Source organism: Vidua chalybeata, chromosome 6 (assembly GCF_026979565.1).
Source record: "Vidua chalybeata isolate OUT-0048 chromosome 6, bVidCha1 merged haplotype, whole genome shotgun sequence".
Taxonomy (NCBI): Eukaryota; Metazoa; Chordata; class Aves; order Passeriformes; family Viduidae; genus Vidua; species Vidua chalybeata.
Genome location: NC_071535.1, coordinates 39,051,868 through 39,072,453, shown reverse-complemented (window position 1 = coordinate 39,072,453; position 20,586 = coordinate 39,051,868). Strand labels below are relative to the sequence as shown.

The 20,586-nt window shown below is 41.6% G+C and overlaps 1 protein-coding gene across 2 annotated transcripts in view; it reads left to right on the top strand.

The window, feature by feature from the left end:
- The first annotated feature begins 2,615 nt into the window (after positions 1–2,615).
- Positions 2,616–20,586, top strand: part of CKAP5 (cytoskeleton associated protein 5) — a 54,131-nt gene continuing 36,160 nt past the window's right edge. The window contains exons 1-9 of one of the 2 annotated variants that reach the window (XM_053944887.1): positions 2,616–2,719; positions 12,767–12,858; positions 13,392–13,585; positions 14,697–14,903; positions 17,344–17,515; positions 18,437–18,569; positions 18,855–18,958; positions 19,315–19,428; positions 19,613–19,717. In XM_053944887.1, the coding sequence (XP_053800862.1) occupies positions 12,802–12,858; positions 13,392–13,585; positions 14,697–14,903; positions 17,344–17,515; positions 18,437–18,569; positions 18,855–18,958; positions 19,315–19,428; positions 19,613–19,717 (1,086 nt within the window). In that variant the 5' untranslated portion in view covers positions 2,616–2,719; positions 12,767–12,801. The remainder of the gene's footprint in view (positions 2,720–12,766; positions 12,859–13,391; positions 13,586–14,696; positions 14,904–17,343; positions 17,516–18,436; positions 18,570–18,854; positions 18,959–19,314; positions 19,429–19,612; positions 19,718–20,586) is intronic. The other variant, XM_053944888.1, reaches the window with a different exon arrangement.

Sequence of the window (20,586 nt, the reverse complement as noted above, 5' to 3'; positions counted from 1 at the left end):
GAGTGCATATCACTGACATGGGCCCTGGCCATCTAAGCCACTTCACGCACGGACAACACCAGAGAGCTCAAGCATAAGCAGAATAATCAATTTGAGCAGAAACCATGTGTAGGAGCAGGGGCATCAGGGCTGGGAGTGGGGAGATTGGGGGAGGAAGGCTCTGACCTGTAGGAGAGCTGGGTTTCTTTGGGTTTTGGAATGGGTTGTTCTTTTTTTTCACCAGTAGCTTATGTGACCATGCACCAAAATCCTGAGGTGGGACAGGAGTGAAGGGAAACATCTGCCCAGACCTGTCACTTAAGATTAAGTCAGCCTGTCAAAGTAATTGCTGTCCAAGTCACAAGTGTGGAAGGGAAAGGAAAAACAGTCAGTCTTTTCAACAACTCATGGTGTTTGTGATCTCCACCTTGATCAATATTCTCTGCTGCTTCTTAGGAGAGACCCTGTGCACTTCAGCCTAACAACCATTCAAAACTGCTCTCTGCTCCCTTCCTCAAATGATTATGGTGAAAAGGAGCAATAAAATGTCACACAGCCTCCTCTACCAGTGAGGTGGGCAGAAATTCATGTCTTTTTTCTAGAGACAGCCCCAGTGAGATGCTGCCTTTGGGATGCATCATGGTTCCCCAGTCCGGGGAAGAGAAGACCCTCATTGCACTTAGGATGTTAAGAATGTAGAAGGGCTACTGGAGGAAGATCTCTTGAGCACTGATTTACTGTGTAAAAAGCAAACCTCTCTCCTGTCTGTCCTGAGCTAATGTCAGTGATTTCCATGTGTTCCTGTGTAATGGTTTTAACGTTACTCACTGGAGACATTGGATTTTCTGGAGTTATTTAACCACTGTGTTCAATATTTTAGGGGTTGATGATAATTTAATATAAATTTAGCTTTTCTTAACCACTCTGTCTGGCTTTTGGTTGTGAATCATGCATGTTATTTAGACTCTTCTTTGAATGAGGAACTCCCAAACCTGTTCAGACAGAACCTCAACTTTGCTTCATTTCAAAGGAGCAAGAAGGTAGGAACAGATTTAGGTTCTTAGAAGCCGGATTGTAGCACACACTGTACCCCTATGACTTTGAATCAAGGGCCCAATATCTACACTTCTGAAGATTCTTTCACACACATCTATCACTCTGCCCCACCTTGCTTTTTCCCCCCCTCTTTAACATGGCAACAGCAGAAGGGCTGTTCATTTTGGCATGTATTAGAACTGTAGAGGTCTCAAGCCTCTGCTGAATGGAAAACAAAGTCCTGAAGAAGAGCTGTTTTTCTTTCTGTATGGGGGTTTTGTTTAAGCTCCTGTTGCCTTTTTTTATAATCAAGAGTTTAAATAGTGCAAAAGGCTGAGTAATGAATGAAACATCCACTAAATAACTGACACTGCAGTACTAGTTACAGTCTTGTAACACATTCTGTCCCTTTCTGATGACTATCTAAAACATTTAAAACAACTGTATTTCTGCTCATTTCACAATTGAAGCATAGTGCAGAAGCCATTTCAGTCAGTTCATGAAAAAATTGCCTGACTTCCAAAAAACTGATGGTGCTCACATGGCATGGTGGGGAGAGGGCAGTGTAAGATTAATTGCAGTTTTGTGCATGGCATTCTGGTGTCCTTTGTCTTCTATTCTTATCACCCATAAAAATTTTTCCTTCAATTTTTTAAGCTGAAGTGAAGAAACAAAGGAGAGAAAACACACTGTGCTCCAATAAAGTTCACAGAATAGGTCAGGGTGGAGAGGTCACTGTGGGTCACCTGAGCCAACCTCCCTGATCAAGCAGGGTCACCCCAGAGCACATGGCACAGGATAGTGTCCAGACAAATCCTGTGATCTCCAGTGAGGGAGACTCCACAACTTCTCTGGGCCATGTTCCAGTGCACGGTCACCCACACAGTAAAGAAGTTCCTCCTATTCATATGGAATTTCCTGTGCATGAGTTTCTGCCCTCTGGCTCTGTTGCTGGGCACCACCGAGCAGAGCCTGGCTCCATCCTCCGTCAGCCTCCCTTCAGATACTGACAGACATCGATGAGGTCCCCTCTCAGCCGTTTCTTGAGTTGCTGCTTTGCAAACTCACCAAAGGAAAGAGAAGGTCCATTCCTCTGTAACAGGATCTTCCTCAAAGCCGAATCCATCAGCTCCGAGATGCTTTAGCTCATTGCCAGCGGGTCCCGCAGCGTGACCCGGCTGCCTTAGGACCTGCGCCTCTCGCCAGGCGCAGCTCCGGCCGTAGAGGGCCCGGCAGCCCCATCCTGCACCGTCCCTGGGGACACGGCGGCGGCCGAGAGAGCGGACGGGCACGTCTCGGTAGTTCCCGAGCGGGGTGCGCCCGGGCCGGGCCGGTGTCGCGGGAGGTCGCCCGCGGCGGCGCGCGCTCCCGCGGCGGCGCGCGCTCCCGCGGCGGCGCGCGCTCCCGCGGCGGCGCGCGCTCCCGCGGCGGCGCGCGCTCCCGCGGCGGCGCGCGCTCCCGCGGCGGCCCCACCGCCGTCTCGGGAGCGCGCGGAGAGCACGCGCTGCGGCTGCCGGATTCAAACGGGCCAATAAGAGGCGCGGGCGCGAGCGCAGGCGGGGCCGGCGGCGGCCAATGGGCGCGGCGGACACTGGGAGGTGCGGGCGGTGCTGTCGATTTCAAACCCCGCCGAGCAGCTGCCGGACCGTCACCGGCCCGACCCCCCGGGCCCGGGTGAGACCCCGCTGTCCTTGTCCCTTCCTCGGTGAGCCCCGGTCCCTATTCCGTCCGCGGTCCGCGCCCGTGGGAGGACGGCTAGGCCTTCCTCCGCCGCCAGGCCCGAGCCTCCCCGTTTCTCCCGGGGAGCGTGTGGAGGCGTAGTCCCAGTGGTGCGACATCTCCCCACGGGGATGGCCCGTGGGCTGCGGCGGCATCCGCCCGCAGAGCCCGGCGGCGTGAGGATTGCGGCTGGTAGCGGCGAGAGGCCGCGGCCTGTACCGCGCCGCGCCGCGGAGGTGCAGCTCGCTCAGGCCGCCTGCCAACCGGGGGACGATGGGGCCGGTGGGAGCCGCGGGCTCGGCGCCTCCGCTACGGCCGCCTCCGTCCGCTGTGGGCCTGGGGCTGCTGATGGGGGCCTTCCGTGGGAGGCGGCCGGGATAGTGGGCCTGGGAGCCGTCGGGGGACCTGGGCACCCCTTAAGGGAAATGCGGACCGGGCGCTTTCTATCCCCTGAGGCTGCGTGCAGGATCGGTTCCCCCTCTAGGATGTCCTAAGAAAAACGTTCTCTGGGGTGATTGTCGTCCTAAAACCAAAGGCGCGAGCTCGTCTCTTATTTCTGCAGCTCTGTTGTTGCGTGCGAGTGTTAAGATTGCCAGAGCCCCTCACGAGGAGTTGCTCCTGTTGAATCCTCTCTAGTATATGCGAAGAAGAGCTGGCTAGAAGTGTGTCCCGTGTTTCTACACACACCTTTCCCGCATTTCATTTGATTTTGTTTCTGAAACAGACAGTCTTGTGATTTTTCCAAAGACAGTAGTTTTCAGGTTGGTGTGCAAAGGGTTTTCCTCCTGAATCTGGTGCTCTTTCAGTGGGAGACCCGCAGTTTTTGGGTCGGAAGACAAGAGTTTGAGGAATGATACTTCTGTGTGCCTTAAGCAAACCCTGTGTGCCTTAAGCAAACCAGGATTCTGTTCTAAGAATAAAAATTTTAAAAAATAATATGTGCTACCGTTTTCTAACTGATTTGTGTTTGTTGTGTATAATCTATCTGATTATTCTGCGGTTTTTACTTTTTGCTGATTTTAATGTTTGATTTTCCTGCTATTTCTGCTGAACTGCAGTGCAGTTTAAGTTGCCTTGTGCAAGTGAGAAGGGGATGAGTAGTTGCTGGGATGTTCGGCTACCAGCAGTGGGAGCCCTTCCTAATGTATTACTTGTGTATCAAAGAAAATGTTGCTGTAGGCTTTCAGTGAATCTATTCGTTTGAAACTGTAAAGCTGCTTAGTTCAGAATGCATGGAGTATTGAATACTGAAGCATTCTAATGGTCTACTCACAAAAGTCTGTTACTAAAACTTTGAGAAAGGTTCACCTTAGGAGATAAAAAGATTGAGTGAAAATTGCCTGTATACTTTTGACTCTTTAGTGTCCGACATGAGATCAGTTGATTGTACAAAATTTAGAATTTGGTTTGGTTTTCTTGCCTCAGGCTTGGCCTTTCTTTGAACTTCACTGATTTGATAGCTTCCCCCCATATTGAACTTACAAATTCACTATTTGGCTTTTTTCTACTTCAAGAATTGTGGTGGGGCTAAGCCTTATAAGCAACATTGAGAGAGTGATATATCAAAGCAGAATTGCTGGCAAATGGCCTTCAGGTATGAGAGACTGTTTCTAAACAAATGGTTGCAGATGTATTGAAAGTAATTCTCAAAAATGCAAAGTTGGGTACATTAACTAGGTGAGCTGTTCTAGGAAAAATTATGTGACTACTTGACAAAAAGAAATTTGAATTTTAAAAGTATGGGAGTTATTCGGACTGCTTTAGATCTGTATTGATGGATGGTTTCTCCCTTGGTATTGTAATATGAAAAAAGGAATGCATGGTGATGGAACATGATTCTTGGCTCTTGTACACATAGGACTTGTATTTTGTCAGACTTAACTTTCATGCTGGCTCTTGTCCTTCCCCTTGTATGGGCCAGTTATGTAAGCTGGGCCTCTGCCTCTAAAAACTTGGTCTGCCACAGTGGGTCTGTGCTCTCATACCAGAGTCTGCTAAAATGGGAAGATCTTGTTTTTATTTAATTGTCAATGCAGAAAACCTGAATTTCAGTGTAATGTTATAAATTGTTCCACTCTGTGTGTTTGGTGATAAATTTACAACTGAAAAGCATTTAGCATGTTGTATGCTCCTTCAGTCAACCTTTTTTTTTTTTTTGCTATCCAGTTGTCATCTGCAAATGCAGCACTTCTGTTTGCCCCTGCTTATACATCACTTACACATATCTTGAACAGTACATCGAATTAGAAACTGCACTGAATGTTTTGTGGAGTAGGGATAGCTATCTTAATTATCTAATTTGGAGGATTTTGTTGTGTAGGATGCGTGACTGGAAGGACACTTGAGAGATGTAAATGCTTGCCAACCTTTAATTAAGGTTTTCAAAATCACGGTCAGTGTTCATCTGGTTCCCTTTTTCCCGTTCCTACCTCTCCTCTGTCCCACACTACCAGCAGCTGTCCTTATATGGTTTATAAAACAAATATATAAACTTGTATTGCTAATTTGTTTGTAATCTATTTAATGTAAATGGTTTGTCAAGTCTGCCAGAGTAGGATGGCATTAAAGCTATTTGCATCTGTAGCAGAGTGGTTGGTTCAAGACAACATAGTCCTAGACTAATATGGTGTTGCTTTGCTGATGCTTTGTTGTAGACTGTTCCCAGTGGTTTGTGTTATATGGGTGGAGTTCTGAAGTGACATTGAAAAGCCTTGTACCCTTTTGTTTAAACTAAATATTGCCTTGCACTGGGCGGTGTTGCTCTGGCTTGTTTGAATAAAGAGTCTCTTGACCTGAGCACTCGTACATTGTCTGGGGTTGTCTATGACACCTCGATTGCTGCAAATGTCAGATGTTGAAAAGCAGAAGCTGCTGTGCATGTTTGTGCCTTCCTGTTGCAGGGGGTAGAGTGAGGTGGTAGGAAAAGTAACTTGGACAATTATTCAGTGGGAAGCATGGCTGGTGCTGGTGGTGCCTGAAAGAGGCTTCTTTCTTCAGCTAGCTAAAAAGATGGCTAGAGAAATACAGCCTTACATCACATGGCTTGATGCTCTTCTGAGGGGGAAGCAAGTGACACCCAGTTCCCATCATACCGGCTTCTTCAGTTGCTATTATCACTATAGAAAAGGCATCTCAAAATGTCAGACGATGGGCTGGAGAGATTGCTGATGAATCAGCTCCACCAGAGTGCTGTCATTACACATCTCGCAGCAGCATGAAACGCGGGGATGGTATGGTGCCAGGCTCTTCATTCGTGCCTCTTTTGGAAGGCACTTTCTCCTTCCCCACGGCTGGCCTTGTTCCTGCTGTCGGGTTTCAGAACCGCTCCCTCCTTCAATTCGGGATTGCTGGATGATTGGTGGCCTGTGATAATGTCTGCTGCATGCTCGGGTATGACCGCAGCTCCCTCTGTTAGAGTAGTAATTGTTCTGACGGGTATGGGCGTTCGGGGTATGACTCATGAGGACAACAGGCCTGGCGGGCAAAGCTGGTCACTGTTCGCCGGCCCGGCGGCCCCTTCCTTGCCGAGAGGCGGCACCGCGGCCACCGGCAGGGCCGGGCAGCACCTCCTGCTGCCGCTCGCCCGGCCCCGCGGGCGCGGCTCGGCGGCGGCGGGAAGGGAGCGCGATGTGCCTGGGGCTGCTGCGAGGTCAGTGCGGCGGGGCTGCCGCTGCCCTGCCCTGCTCTACCCGCCTTTGTCTTGGCCCCGGCGCGGGCCGGCTCCCGCCCAGGTGCGGCCGCGGCGCCCCGAGCCCCGCCCGCGGCGGGGAGGGGCTCGTCCCGGCCCGCCCGCGGTTCCCGCCCGCTGCTGCCGGGAGCCGGCCCGGAGCTGTCAGGGTGAGTGTCCGGCCAGGCCCGGCCGAGCCGCAGGCGGTGCGCGGCGGCTCTGGCAGGGCTCGCCCGGCCCGGCCCGGCCCGGCCGTAGGGCGGGGGCGGCGGGCACAGACAATGCCGGGCGGGCGGGCGGCCTGCTCGTCGTGCCCGGCCGCGGCCTGCGGCCAAACTCCCGAGGAGTGGGAAACGTCGCCGGGCTGCGGGGATGCCTGTGGGGCTGCGGGCAGAAGTGGACGGGGTGTTCTTCTGTAAGGTGCTGGGGATGTCGGGGGCGCCGCTAGTTGCAGAGGGAAGCCGTGCTGGAGGGAGCTTCCCTTGGAGAAGGAGGGAGCCAGTGATGTCTCCGCGGGAGCTTTCCTTCATCAGCAGTTCAGGCCGTCCTTTTAAAGAAAATCACATGAACCTTTTCATGCCTGAGCTTTGTAAAACCACTTGAGGGGTGGGGGGCTTGGCAGCTTACAAGCACAGTCCCACTGACATCTTTCACTCCCAACTGTCCACCGTTAAAATTATGTCAGTGCATGCCTGTGCACTTGCCCATGTGTTGCCCTTTTCCCTTTTGCCCTTCTCGGCTCCCTAAGACTGGCTTCACTCCAGGCTTACCCATACAGTTACAAATTGCTTTTGGTCTCAGCTGTAACAGAAGGTCAGTTTATTTTGCACTGTCCCTCACTTTCAGATGAACAGAAAAGAACGTCCCTGGTTACTTTCAGAGGCCATGTATTAAAATGTATATTTCCAGAGAAATTAAGTATTTATATATTTTATCACTAGCTTGTCATTTGTGCTGTTAAAATTTCCCTGAGGTGACTTAGGACATACAAGTTAAAGCAGGCAAGAGAGAATTTAATTCTGTTTGTTCTTGAATGCCATTTCATTGCTGCTGAAACAGTAGCTTCCCTTTAGCATGCATTTTTCCTTTTTCTTTTTGTTATTCTGAGGTCTTTCTATTTTTTCATCAAGAGTCTGTGTATCTTGCAACTTATAATTCATCTACCAGCCTTTAAAATTCTATACAATTTTTGTTGCCTACTGTGTTATGATTGAGTCTTAACATTTTTTCTGAGCTACTTTATGTTGTGTCTAATGGGAAGGTTTGGCTGGCAAATAAAAAAAAAAAAAAAGAACAAAAACATGTTGGGCTAAACTTTTAAGAAAGTGAAACTTCGTCATTTTAGAGCCAAAGAGCAAATATGACCCAAAACAAAATAAACAAACAAATAAATCTTTCTGCTAGGAAAAATGTGGCTGCACTAACAGAGCTCTATCTGCCAAGAAGTATAGTTTTTATCTGAAATGTGACATCCAACTATATACACTCCAAATTTGTGCCCTACTGTATAGGAACATTTCAAATGGATTTTTCCTTTTAAAAAGACCTGTCTTGATTTCTCTGAACTTATTAGTGAGTAATGCTTTTGAGAACCTTTCAAAATATGAAAATATTTGATGATGTTCATGTGCAACACTAATATTCAATAGGTGAAAGTAGGGAGAAGTAGGCAATCAGTATCAATAAACAGCTGGTTTTGTTTAGCATAAAATGGTTTCCTAGTTTGCCATTGTGCATCTTCTGTAGAAAATGTTCTAGAAGCTGACACTTCACAATAAAATATAGTGATAGGTGATGAATGTGCGCTTCAAAAGAAATCATATTTTAGAATGTTAATGATGTAAAGACTTTTCCTTAGCAGTACCCCATACTATAAGGCATGATGTTAATGCAATTCAGCTCTCCAAATTGTTGCAGGAAAAGCATTTATTTAGAAGTTGAGTAAGAGCTGTTCGGAGTACTGCATGGTGAATCCAAACTTTGATGTTTTCATACTTTCTCACAGTCTTTTAATGTGTTGATACATTTGTTTCCCAAACTTACTTATATTCATTTGGGAATTCTCATTTATACGTTTGAAATTCTTGCATTTGTGCTGCCTTGTAAATGCTTTCCACTCTTGCTCTATTTTACATGATCTCCCTTCAAAAGATCCTGTTCTTTCCTTGATGGTCTTCATTTTCTCACTGTTCCATAATATAAAGCTGCCCTGCCAAGAACTGTCAGGAAAGATTTTTTTATTCATCTCTACTTCTGATTTCTTGGGTGACTGGCTTTTGCAAACGTTGCATTGACCACTTTTATGACAAATGTGTCTCACAAAACTTACTCTGGCAGTTCAGTTGCTTCAGAGATCTTGTTTTCTGGATTTTACCGAAATGAAGATTGTTCCTGAAAGACTTAATTCTGTTTGTTCCAATCTGTGGCAGAAAAAAAAAAAAAAAAGTGGGTCAAACACTTCATTGCTGCAAATTCACTAGTAATAACGGAATTTAGCTGTTATCGTGTAATGAGGCCACTTGCTATTTGGTTGTTGAGAAGTAATGACTTGAGATTTACATGTCTTTACAAAGAAGCTTTTAAGAAAAACCTTTTTGTCAAATGCAGGATATTCTATGATCACACAGAACCCAGTGACTTAATTGAAAAGAGAAGCAATCATCTTTTATTCTGGTAAATGCAAGATGTAGACAGTACAAAATCTTGGCATTAGGACAGACATGAGCAGTAATGAAGCTAGAAAGACGGGATGTTTAAGAAGGAGCTTTCCCTCTGTGACCATGGAATACTTTCTGAGAAATTCTGTTCTAAAGGGATTTGTAAATTACTGCGGGGAGTATAATTTTATCACTTATTTTTAGATGGCAGATTCAGTGCAGAAGGTAACTTAACCCATTTTTTAATGGAAGTATTGATTGTAGATGTTAATGACTAAAAATAGTGGGGGAACTCAGTTGACCAGACTGAGAAAAAATAGGTGAAACATGGTTATTCATGGTTATTCAACTCTTTTCCCTGTGTCTCTCTTGTGTGTGATTCCCCCCAAGTACATTGTGATGTGGGAAGGGAAATTCTAGATGCTGTAGTGTATTACTACTGTACAAGCAAGAGGTTGTACTTTGTGGCAGTGAACTGTTGTATATGTGTAAGGATAAAAATAATTATAAATCAGTATCAGTCTGGTAATGGACAAGCCTTTTTAATAGAGTTGTTATTGACTTTAGGGTTTGAACTGAATTGAGGCTGTAGTACTTGATTGAGGACTGTCCTACAGTAAGATGTCTTTCCTTGGCAGAACAGATCTCTGGAGAGAAATAAATGTTTCTTTTTATTGTTGAAGTAGGAAGTTCATGCTTTTGTCAGTTTTCTAAAAAAACCTGTGTAGATGTCTAGTACAGGTGCCAAAATTTTATCCTGGTGTTTCTGTTGCTGGCATCTGTATTCATGCTTTCTTCCCCTTTTTGTTTTTGTTCAGAATAACTATTATACTTGTATTGGTTCCTTATGTGTTCTTCAGCAAAAAAGTATAAAGAGACAATAGCTTGAATTAGTTCCAAGTTTCTGATTAAGAATCAGGGCTACCTAATTTTCTGTAAAGTTCATTCTGCTTGTTCTTCACAAAGGCGTATGTGACTTTGGGAAGAGACCACTGCATCTATTTATATTGTCTGCATCCACATTGAGGAAGTACTCCATTATTTCTATATTGGTGCATTCAAATGAAGGTATTCCTAATGCCAGCTCAGTTTATACTGTCAGAGCTGTCTTTGCTGATGGCACTTGGCTGCAGAACTAATGTGAGGCCTGGGGAATTTTACTGCTGGAAGCTGTTTGCTATAGGGCATGCCTGCATCCATTGCTAGGTGGGCTGTTTGGAAAGCTTTTCATGTGAATTCAGTCTCGTTTCTTGCTTTTGGAGAGAAGTCCTTGCCTTCATAGAGTTAGATATGTTTTACCCCTCACTTCAGTATTTGCCATGAGCATCTTGCTTTTGGGAGCAGGGTGGTGCTTTTTGTGTTGTTTTGGTGTGTGTATGTGTTTGGTTTATGTTTTTTTGTGGGTTTGGTGGGTTTTTTTGGTTGTTTTTTTTTAATAGCTAACATGCATTGAGTTTGAATCAGGAGTTTGTTGATTTCTGTTTTATTTTGAACTCTCTCAGTAGGCTGAAGGAGGGATAAGAGGACAAATGAGAGGTTGGGACAGAGAAAATATTAGCAGGAGTTTAAGCAGATGAAAGCAGATCCATTGCAAAGGCTGATGGTGTTCGGATGCAGTAACTCACTTGCCCTTTTGACCTTGTATGATTGTTTGGGATTGGTATGGCCTTTGAGTTCTCATTGTCAATTTTAATTTGGAGTACCTTTTTTTGTCAGTTCCTGACATGGAGGAATGCTGTGACTAGAGGGTTTGTTTTGTGTTGTTTTTTTAGTAAGTTGAACATTAAAAAAGATAGGGAAACAGAATTAACAATTCAGTAGAATGGGTTTTAGGTAGCCTCACTTCTGAGTACTTTGCTTCTTACATAATAAGCAGATCCTTTCATCCTCAGCGGTTTACAGTTCTTTGGCCCTCCCCAAAAAAAAATGTGCTTCTTTAGAAGCACACTTGGTACCACTGTGCTGATGTCAAGAAAAAAAAAATCCATATTGTTGGTTTTTGATGAGAAGGGGAATGAGAAGGATAAACCATAATAACGCTTGGATACACTTGTTCATGGATGTAGTCAGCTTGTGTTCTGACATTGACTCTTGTTTTACTGCCATTGGACAAAATAATAGTTTATGCAATTATAGTGAGAACAGTATTAATATCCATTTAAAAATGTTGTAATTTTAATTTAAATTTAAAATCCATTTAAATATTGTAAATATTTAAGGCTAGCTAAGTGTAATTTGCTGTGGGGCTGTGTGTATCGGTGACAGGTAGGGGTTTTGGAGTTCTTTGTGTTTCTTATGGTTTTTCTTTTTTAATTATTAGGAGGCTGGGTTGTTACTTAAGTATCTTCTAACTTATCCAGGAAGGAATTAAAAAGATTGTTTTTACTGTATGCTGTAGCTAGCCTAATTTTGCTATCAGGTTAGCTGTATGTGTTAGTGTTGTGTGGCTGACAGACGGTTTTGAAGTACTTGCTTATATTAATTTATGTGACTGAAAATATACCACTAATTTAAGGGATTAATTTTCCACAGAGAACCTCTGAGTGAATTAGGTGAAATACTCTGTAGGCCAAAGGCTGAATTTCTCTTAGGAGCATTCTGCTAGTGTTGTGTGCTTATATGCCTGTAGTGATAAATTGTGTATGGCCGGGTTATAGAGTTTTTGGCTTGGTCTGTGAATTCAGACTGGTGTGTTGAAATGTGTTACTCCCTCTGTGGTTTGATTTTGTGCTTATAAATAACACTGGGAGCCTTTTCTACTGCTGCTGCTATTTTCATTTTGCTGACCTCTCTGCATCAGACTGGGTCTCTCATTATGTTCTGAGCAGTCAGATTAGTTGTACAATAAGTCTGAGATGGGCATTGAGCCTAAGATCTTGTCTGTCATACCCTAATAGTCACTGTTCTTATTTTAATCTAAAGGAAGAGGAGAAGGGGGAAACCACTAAAACTTGAATGACTAAGGATTTAAACCCTACAGGTAGCAAGAAATTGATCTCTTGTTGACAGTTGCCTACACTAGCTACATTAGAATTAGGGCAAAAATGGGTTTTGTTCTTCTTGGTAACTCTTCATTTCAGTTGTGCTGTTTGTAAAGTTGTTAAAATGACTGTCCTTACAGTCAATCCTTGCATCTGATTATTTTTTGGCACTGATTCATGGCACCTGTTGCTGAAAGCACGTGTCAGTAAGAGCCAGTTTTTAGTGTTGATGGCAGCTCATTTTGGTTTAGTGCCTTAGCTGTAGTACATTCTTCCTCAAGCTTAGGTGAGGTTATATTCTGCATACCTTTTCAGCTTTCTAAAATTTTCACCTACTGAGACTTGTAGTGTGAGAAATACTACAAATTGCACTGCTCTCTAATCTTTAATGGCTTCTGGTAATTTTCTAGAGCTAAAAAAAATAGTGGTCTGGTCTTCAAAGTGTGCATTTAAATATAATTACAACCTTGGATTGCATATTAGCAATGAGATTTGCTATAGAACTGTGGAGTTGTTTTGTTTTGGGTTTTTTTTTGTGGATTTTTGGTGTTGGTTTTTTTGTTTGTTTGTTTTTTTGGGTTTTTTATGTGTGTGTTTTGTTGTGGTTTTGTTGTGGATTTGGTTGGTTTTTTTTGTTGTTGTTTTATGTTTTTGGGTTTTTTTATGTGTAAGTATGTATACACCCTATATGTATTTTTCTGGTTTCTAACTTGTCCTTATCTCCACAGAAATTACTGTAGTTATCGAGAGAGCCTGATTTACAATGGGGGACGACAGTGAGTGGATGAAATTGCCCATTGATCAGAAATGTGAACATAAGGTAGGCAATCATAGATTGGGCTTGCTGTGTATCTCTGCTCATGGTGATTTTGTAGTGTTTCTGTATCTAAATACTCTGTAATTGGGTAATCTTGACAGCTGCACGGTGTGAGTATTAACATTTCTGAAACTGCATCAGCTCTATCCAACCTAGAGGCTGAATAACCTCTATTAAGCAGATTTTAATAGCGTTACATGGCGTAAGTTTGTGTGCTGACAGGTAAGTACATTCATTCACATGGAGAAATTACTCATCTGTAGCTGAAATTATTGCTGGGCTCCCACCTCCTCATTGGTGGTTGCTAGAACTTAAGAAGAGCGGGGGGAAGACTGGTATCTCCCTATCCAGATCATTCTTGGCGGGAGACAAACAAGTATTTTGTCCTGTTGCATGTTATTCATATAGACATTGAAGAGAAGTCTGCAGGTGCCAGCTTGCTGAGCATACTTTCAAATATGATTGAAGAGCTTTCTGAGATTGGTGAGTTAAGGCTATAATAGCACAACATTTAAATGTCCAATTTCTGGTTCCAGCTATGGAAAGCCAGATTAAACGGTTATGAAGAAGCCCTTAAGCTCTTCCAGAAGATAGATGATGAAAAGAGTCCTGAGTGGTCCAAGTATCTTGGATTGATAAAGAAATTTGTGACTGACTCCAATGCAGTGGCTCAGCTGAAAGGACTGGAAGCAGCGCTTGCTTATGTTGAAAATGCTCATGTAGCTGGGAAGTAAGTAGCTTTTTCTTGCTGCTCTTAGGCTGTTAGGACAGTTTAATGTGCCTCCCTGAGAAAGGCTGCAGCTGCATGTAAATAGTGCAGTGGCCACTACCAATTCTGATCTCTACTGTTAAGAGCAGAACTTGCTTTCTAATCTAGAGAACTTGCCAAATGGCAGGCTTTCCTTGTAGATGGCCTCCATGTGCATATTAGCTTATCACAACTTGCTTGCAGTGTTCTAAAAAAGCTACTGAAGGCACTAATAAAAATTTCTGAAATGGGGAAAAAAGTGAATCACTAATGTGGTGGTGTAAGTGCTGTGAACTGGAATCTCTGTTCTTGTTTGATGGAAACAGTCTTATCTGTAGAGGAGGGAGCCTTTTTTTCAGCGGGATATTTATGTAATTCATACATGAAATAAAATATGTTTATGTGACATTGCATCCAACATAACCAATATGAGTCTTCATGCACCTGCTCATTTCTTCACTGAACGTGTTTTAGTTCGTCTGTGTTGTCTAGCCCATGAAGTAGATCATATTCTTGAGGGTGAAATAAAAGCACATAACAGGCCAAGTTAGTGCTTTGGTCCACTGACTTTGTGACCTGATGAAATTAATACAGGTCTTACTTAAAAACAAATAAACCCAAAGCTTTGTTTGAAAATCTAACAATCTTGCACACTCCTTGATGTAAAAGTGGTGTCAATGATTTAGTTTATGTGAAGCTTGGAAGTATTTGTGAAATACTGTGCTGGGATTATGTAAAGATACACTTAACATATTGCAACATATATAATTCCAGGATGTGGCATTTATTAGTGAACCTCAACTAGAGAGTGTTAATACAGTCTTGAGAATGCCTACTATTCACTGGTGCAGTCTGGTATTAGAATCATAATATAACTGTGATCTGTGCTCTTTTATAAAACTAGATGACGAAGCCATCCCTTAAAAAAAGTTATTTTTTTCAAGGTTATCTTAGGATGTAGTCCCTTTTTTATGAAGATTTGTTGGGTCTTAATCTGGATTTGGTGCTATGTGTGGTTTTTTTTCTGTGGATAATGATGTAGAATACTTAATTCACATACATGTTCCAAAAGTAATACTTTCTCATCTTTCAGAACAACAGGAGAAGTAGCATCAGGAGTTGTAAATAAAGTGTTCAATCAGCCAAAGGCGAGAGCAAAAGAGCTGGGTGAAGATATATGTCTAATGTATATAGAAATTGAGAAAGGAGAGGCAATACAAGAAGAATTATTAAAGGGTCTGGACAACAAAAACCCAAAAATTATAGTAGCGTGTATAGAGACACTGAGGAAAGCACTAAGGTAAGCTTTTAGTTCATGGTATTTTTTTGTGGTTTTCTTCTTTGCTTTTTCCTCACCCCAGCAATATGTGGAGACTAATTTTGTTGCTGTCTTTAGCAGGCCCTTGTTATTGTTGAGTAGAATGCATTTTCCTTAATTGGTGTTTTTTGACAGCAACAGTTGACGACATCATGGGATTTGTTAGATGTGAGGCTGTCTATGTTGTACTAGCCTCATCTGATTCTCTTTCTTTCATGGTAACTGTTTACCAAACTTCCATTTTCCCAGCCTCTGAGAGAAGAGCAAGATTAATGTGTTTTGTTCCAGATTGTGAAGCTTCTCTTCTGAATATCTCTAATAAACTCATTGATGTGAAAACTAAAACATAGTTTAGTTTTTTGTTTTAGTTTTTTTTAAACCACTTTTTTCTCACTGATGTAAGCATGTTTAATTGGGTACACAGTATGTGTTTTTAGAAGAAAGGGAAAAAAAAAAAAAGCCAAGCTCATTGCACAGTAAGCTTCTATTGTCCATATAATAATTCCTTTATTGAAAAGGAGAGCTGCTAGTGCTCCCTAAAAATCAAATCCAATTTAAGATGATGTAGTAGGCTTCAATATTAGATTATTTTTTGGTTCCACATCAAGTTTGTTTGCTGCCTTTGAGTGAAAAATACTTGGGCTTTATGAAATTCTTACACTTGGTGCATATATAATTTACTGACCATTAGGCTTTTTTTAAAGGAAACAGAAAAATTTGAAATTAATGGCCAGAACACTTCTTTCTGCGTAAAGTAGCTCATATGAAAACTGTATAATGTATTTGGAAAGTGCCTTACGTTATAGATCTTTTAGAGAACTTGCTAAGGCATACATAGAGATGATCCTTGTTAAACTGATTGTTTCAGGCTTCAGTAATATCAAAATAAAGCTTTGGGCTTAACACATTACCTGTGCTTCTGCTAAGTGATACTACTGTCCTATATCTAGGAATATATTTGAGCTATTTTAAATTGCTTATCTAGTTAAATGTTTTTTTAACAGTGCAGTGTAATTAGAAACCTGCATAACCTTCCTCAGTATCTTTCAACTAACTACTTCTGTAAAATGTACCACATAGGGTTTTTTTTTTCCCTTACATGCAGTATTTTATTATCTTTGTGATGTTAAGATCAAATACTCTCATGCCTTGCTGGCTTAAACTCCATCTTCTGCTTCTGAGCTGTGTTGCTACTTAAGTTTTTCTTATGCTGTGGTAGGCTTTCTGCATTGATAACAAAATTTGTCTGTGTTGTATCTAGGTGGGTAGCTTGAATGCATAAGTAGTTTAATTTCTGGTATTTTCTATCTTGTGCTAAGGTTTTTATTATTTCTTGTTATATAAATTAGATTATATGCATTAGGTACGAATAAGTTTGCATAGGCATTTCTCCAAATATGCTCTCTTTTAAAGTCATGATAGAAAAAAACAGGAATTATTGGGCAACTATTTTGTTCACATATTTAAATCATGTTACTTCCAAGGCCTGTTTTGAAGGTTTTTGTACTTAGTATTTTGTAAAATTGATGTGGAAATAAAATTATGTGCACTAGAATTTCTAGAAAGCAAGACATGTAGATTTTAGTTCTTGAAGCAGCCTTTTTTGCTAACTTTTTAATGTGGAACTAGAATTGGAGGGAGCCATAAGAAAAAGTGTGATTGGTAAAAAGATTAATTCAGAATTAAGAAGAAATGTTTCTGAATAAAAAAAATTATTGCTTTTGAGGTGATTTATATGTGATGCCTTAGTAACTACAGCAGTTAACTTTACTATGAGTTTGAAAAGAAAGTTCTTGTGTTCTCATTCATCAGTGATTGAAATAGGAAGTTTTGTGTATTAAGTGCAACAGCATGTAGAATCTTATGTCAAGGAAGGGGTAGTTGGCTGGGGAAACTTGTTTTGTGTGTTCCTTCAGTGGCACATGTTTCAGCACATAAGTTTTCTGTGAAGATGACCCAAGCTCACTATAATTATCTGGTCCAACAAGTGGAAAAGTGACTAATGCTTTACTGCAGTTTGTTTCAAAGGATAGACAAATGAGATTCTATTCTGATTAAAAAAAAAAGTAGGTCATACAAATTTTGGTCTAAGGACAACTTCTTTCTTTCTTTTCTCTTGTCTTTTTTTTCCCCCTGGCAAGGGAGACGATTTAAACACTGGATTGTATTAAGTGCTTTGAAGTAATTTGAGAGGCCTAATTTTGTAATTCCAAGCTGGGTGTGGAGGTTAATTTTGATAGGGCATATATTCTTTAAATTTTATGGTAGCATCTGAAAATAATATCTAGCATAATGGTTTGAGTAAATGACAAAATTGCTAAATGTGCTCTGGAAGACTTTCATAGACTGTTTTTAAAAAAATGAGTTGTGGATCATTCCCTGTTCACGGGCACTGATGCTAGTCTATGTGTTTCACTGTCAGTGAATTTGGTTCAAAGATAATCTCACTGAAGCCAATCATCAAAGTATTGCCAAAACTTTTTGAATCTCGAGAAAAGGCTGTTCGAGACGAAGCCAAGCTCCTTGCTGTGGAAATCTACCGTTGGATAAGGGATGCTTTGAGACCTCCATTGCAGAACATAAATTCTGTTCAGGTAGGCAGGAACTATTTCTGTATCCAAACATTTGATGCTCATCCTCCCTGATTCTGTGATGTTGGGCATTCTTAAAGCCAAAATTGGAATGTATTTTTTTTAGCTTCATTTAACTTTACTCAAAACGTTGGTCACTCTTAGTCATTTGTAAGGAAATCATAACAATGTTTGGTTGCTCTGAACATACATGAAGTTGTGGGATTAAGCCTCATATTGGAACTGAGAATGGCAATTGAGCAGTAGAATGTAGCAGAATGGTTGCCCTTATAAAAGACCCTTGCACTGAAAGTCTTCAAGTTAATAATTTTCATTCTCACTTTTCTTTTTTCCTGAAGTTTTTTCTTCTCTGCATCCCTTCATACTTATTCTGATGATGCTGAGGATGTGACTGTTCCCCTTCAGGAAGTGGCATTGCATTATGATAGACTATTTCATCTTTTTAAAATTTTATAAATTATGCATCCTTTCCTCCTACCAACTTGAGTTAATTATGTTCAGGTGGAAAGCAGTAGCTTGCTTTAAAAGGGCATGGTTAAAAAAAACCAAACTGTTTCATCAAATGTAGCTCAGCATGTTTGTTTCATCTTAGTTTTAGTGTGTAATAATAGAATGGCTGTAAAGGAAAGCTTCCTTCATGCTCAACCATTTTTATTTCAAAGTGTCTACAGAGGGGTCACACCATTCTGAGGTTCTACTATTTGTTCTTATGTAAATGCTTTGCAATAATATTCTCTTCCATGGATATACTTAGTCAAACACTTTGGAACAGTGAATGTGGAGTTACTCTGTTAGTGGCAAAAAAAAGATAGTAGTGAAAGGTAGTGCTGTCTTGGCTTTGAAATGGGAAAACTGTAATGGCTTGCTTGTCTTGGAGTATGTCCATAATGCCTCTGATATGATGATTCCTTTCCCTTTTGGCAGTTAAAAGAACTGGAAGAAGAATGGATCAAAGTGTCATCAGCTGCTCCTAAGCAGACCAGGTTCCTGCGTTCCCAACAGGAGCTGAAAGCAAAATTTGAGCAGCAGCAGGGACTTGGAGGAGATGCAGATGGAGGTAAACTGTTTCATCTCTGAACTCTGTTGGCGTGTATATTGTATACAGTTGGTGAAGGAATGCATTAAATTGTAAGGGAGCTTTTACTCAAGCTGGCGCAAAACTTGGAGTGCACTACACAAGAAGAAAATCTGTCTGAGGCAGAAACTTTATATGAAAGAGTATCTGTCTTTTGAAATAGCAAATTCACAACTGCTGATAGCGCTTTCTAAGCAATGAGCTGTAGGTGAAGCTCTAGTCAAAATTTTCTGTCACTGCTGATATATTTCTCTCTCCTGGTTGCAGGAGATGATGATGAGGAAGAGGCGGTACCACAAGTAGATGCATATGAGTTGCTTGAAGCTGTAGAAATTCTCTCCAAGCTTCCCAAAGACTTCTATGAGAAAATAGTAAGCATAAACTTAAATACTACCTGTTAATTCTCTGTATAGCTGATGAGTCTTAAGACTTATGAGCAGTTCTGCAATGTGTGCTTTAGTGCTGCATGGATAATAACGAACTAGTGTTAATAACATACGGGCTGTCATAAATAAGTTGGATTTAGCAGCAAGAAAACTATAATTTTGAGGGGCTTAGGTATGTCCTGGGAAAGGACTATATTTCACTGCAGTTACTGGTATTGAACTGTAGGGAGACCTTGGTTTTCTCAGGATGGAATAAAGGGTTTTAATCTAAGGTCTGTGGCAAGTATGCTTTTCTAGAACTGTTTCTATTTATAGATTAATATAAATTATTTGCTCTGCAGGAAGCAAAAAAGTGGCAAGAAAGGAAAGAAGCTCTAGAGGCTGTTGAACTACTAGTGAAAAATCCCAAGCTGGAATCAGGAGACTATGCAGACTTGGTGAAAGCTCTCAAAAAGGTAGTAAATAAAACTCAGAGTGCATGTATAATTTAACATTTTTATAATTTATTTGTATGATAGTTTAAAATTTACAGTTGACATAATACTCTTGAGTAGAAAATTACTAGCTGGAACGCAATCTGTGGTTCACTGATTATTGTAAGAAATTCTTCCATTTCTCTGAAACCGATTTTCTCTTCAGGTTGTTGGAAAGGATACAAATGTTATGTTAGTTGCTTTGGCTGCCAAATGCCTTGCTGGACTAGCTACAGGCCTCCGAAAGAAATTTGGACAGTATGCAGGGCATGTAAGTAAGAGTATGTACTTTTTTCCTGATTGTATTCATGCTGGACACCTTTTTTCCTTTTCCCTGTCGAGCCTTGGTATTTATCAAAGGTGTTCTTTGTACAGTTAGGAATGCTTACCAACCCCTTAAAAGAGTAAGCATTGAAATACTTGCCTAGATCTTTGTAGCTTAAGTTTGAAAGGACCTTCTTCATTCATATTCAGCAACATAAAACTTTCTGTTGCAATATTAGTCTTCTGTACTAAGAAAATTTAATTGTTCTGCCATTAAATGAACTTTATTTACATTACCTTGTCCTAGAGATACCCCTACAGGAATGCATTTGTAGGCCACAGTGGAGAAAACAGCTTCTAAATCAGAGTTCTACTTAGCACCTCGATGGTGTATGTTTTATGTTAGTTGAGTTTTTTGGATGGTAGGTGGTGGGTGTTGTTTCCTTGTTGCCTGGGTTTTGTGGGGGTTTTTGTCTGCTTTAAATAGCAAAAACTTCTGAGATTTTTGGTACCAAAATGTTCTGGCGCTCCAATTCAGTGCTGTTTGTTCTCTCCTATGGTGCTTCTCTCTTACAAGTAGCTAAGATCAGGGAATACAGGGAAGCTTAACCAGTATGTGGAAGCAAAGAGAGCTTTTAATAAGTTGCAGTTCTCACTTGTTTCTCAAGCCTGTGTCACCGTGTTCTTTAAGCTGCTCAGTCAAATTTTTCGTGTTATATGCAAGAGTAATGGGGTTAGAAAACTGATGTGCCTGGCTTGCTGGTAGTGTTGTCTCTGAATTGGGAAGTTGCTGAATCTCACTGCTTCAGAAACATTCAGGTCTCTTGAACTCTGAACAACAGTTTGGACAATCACTTTCATTCTGAAAGCTGTCTG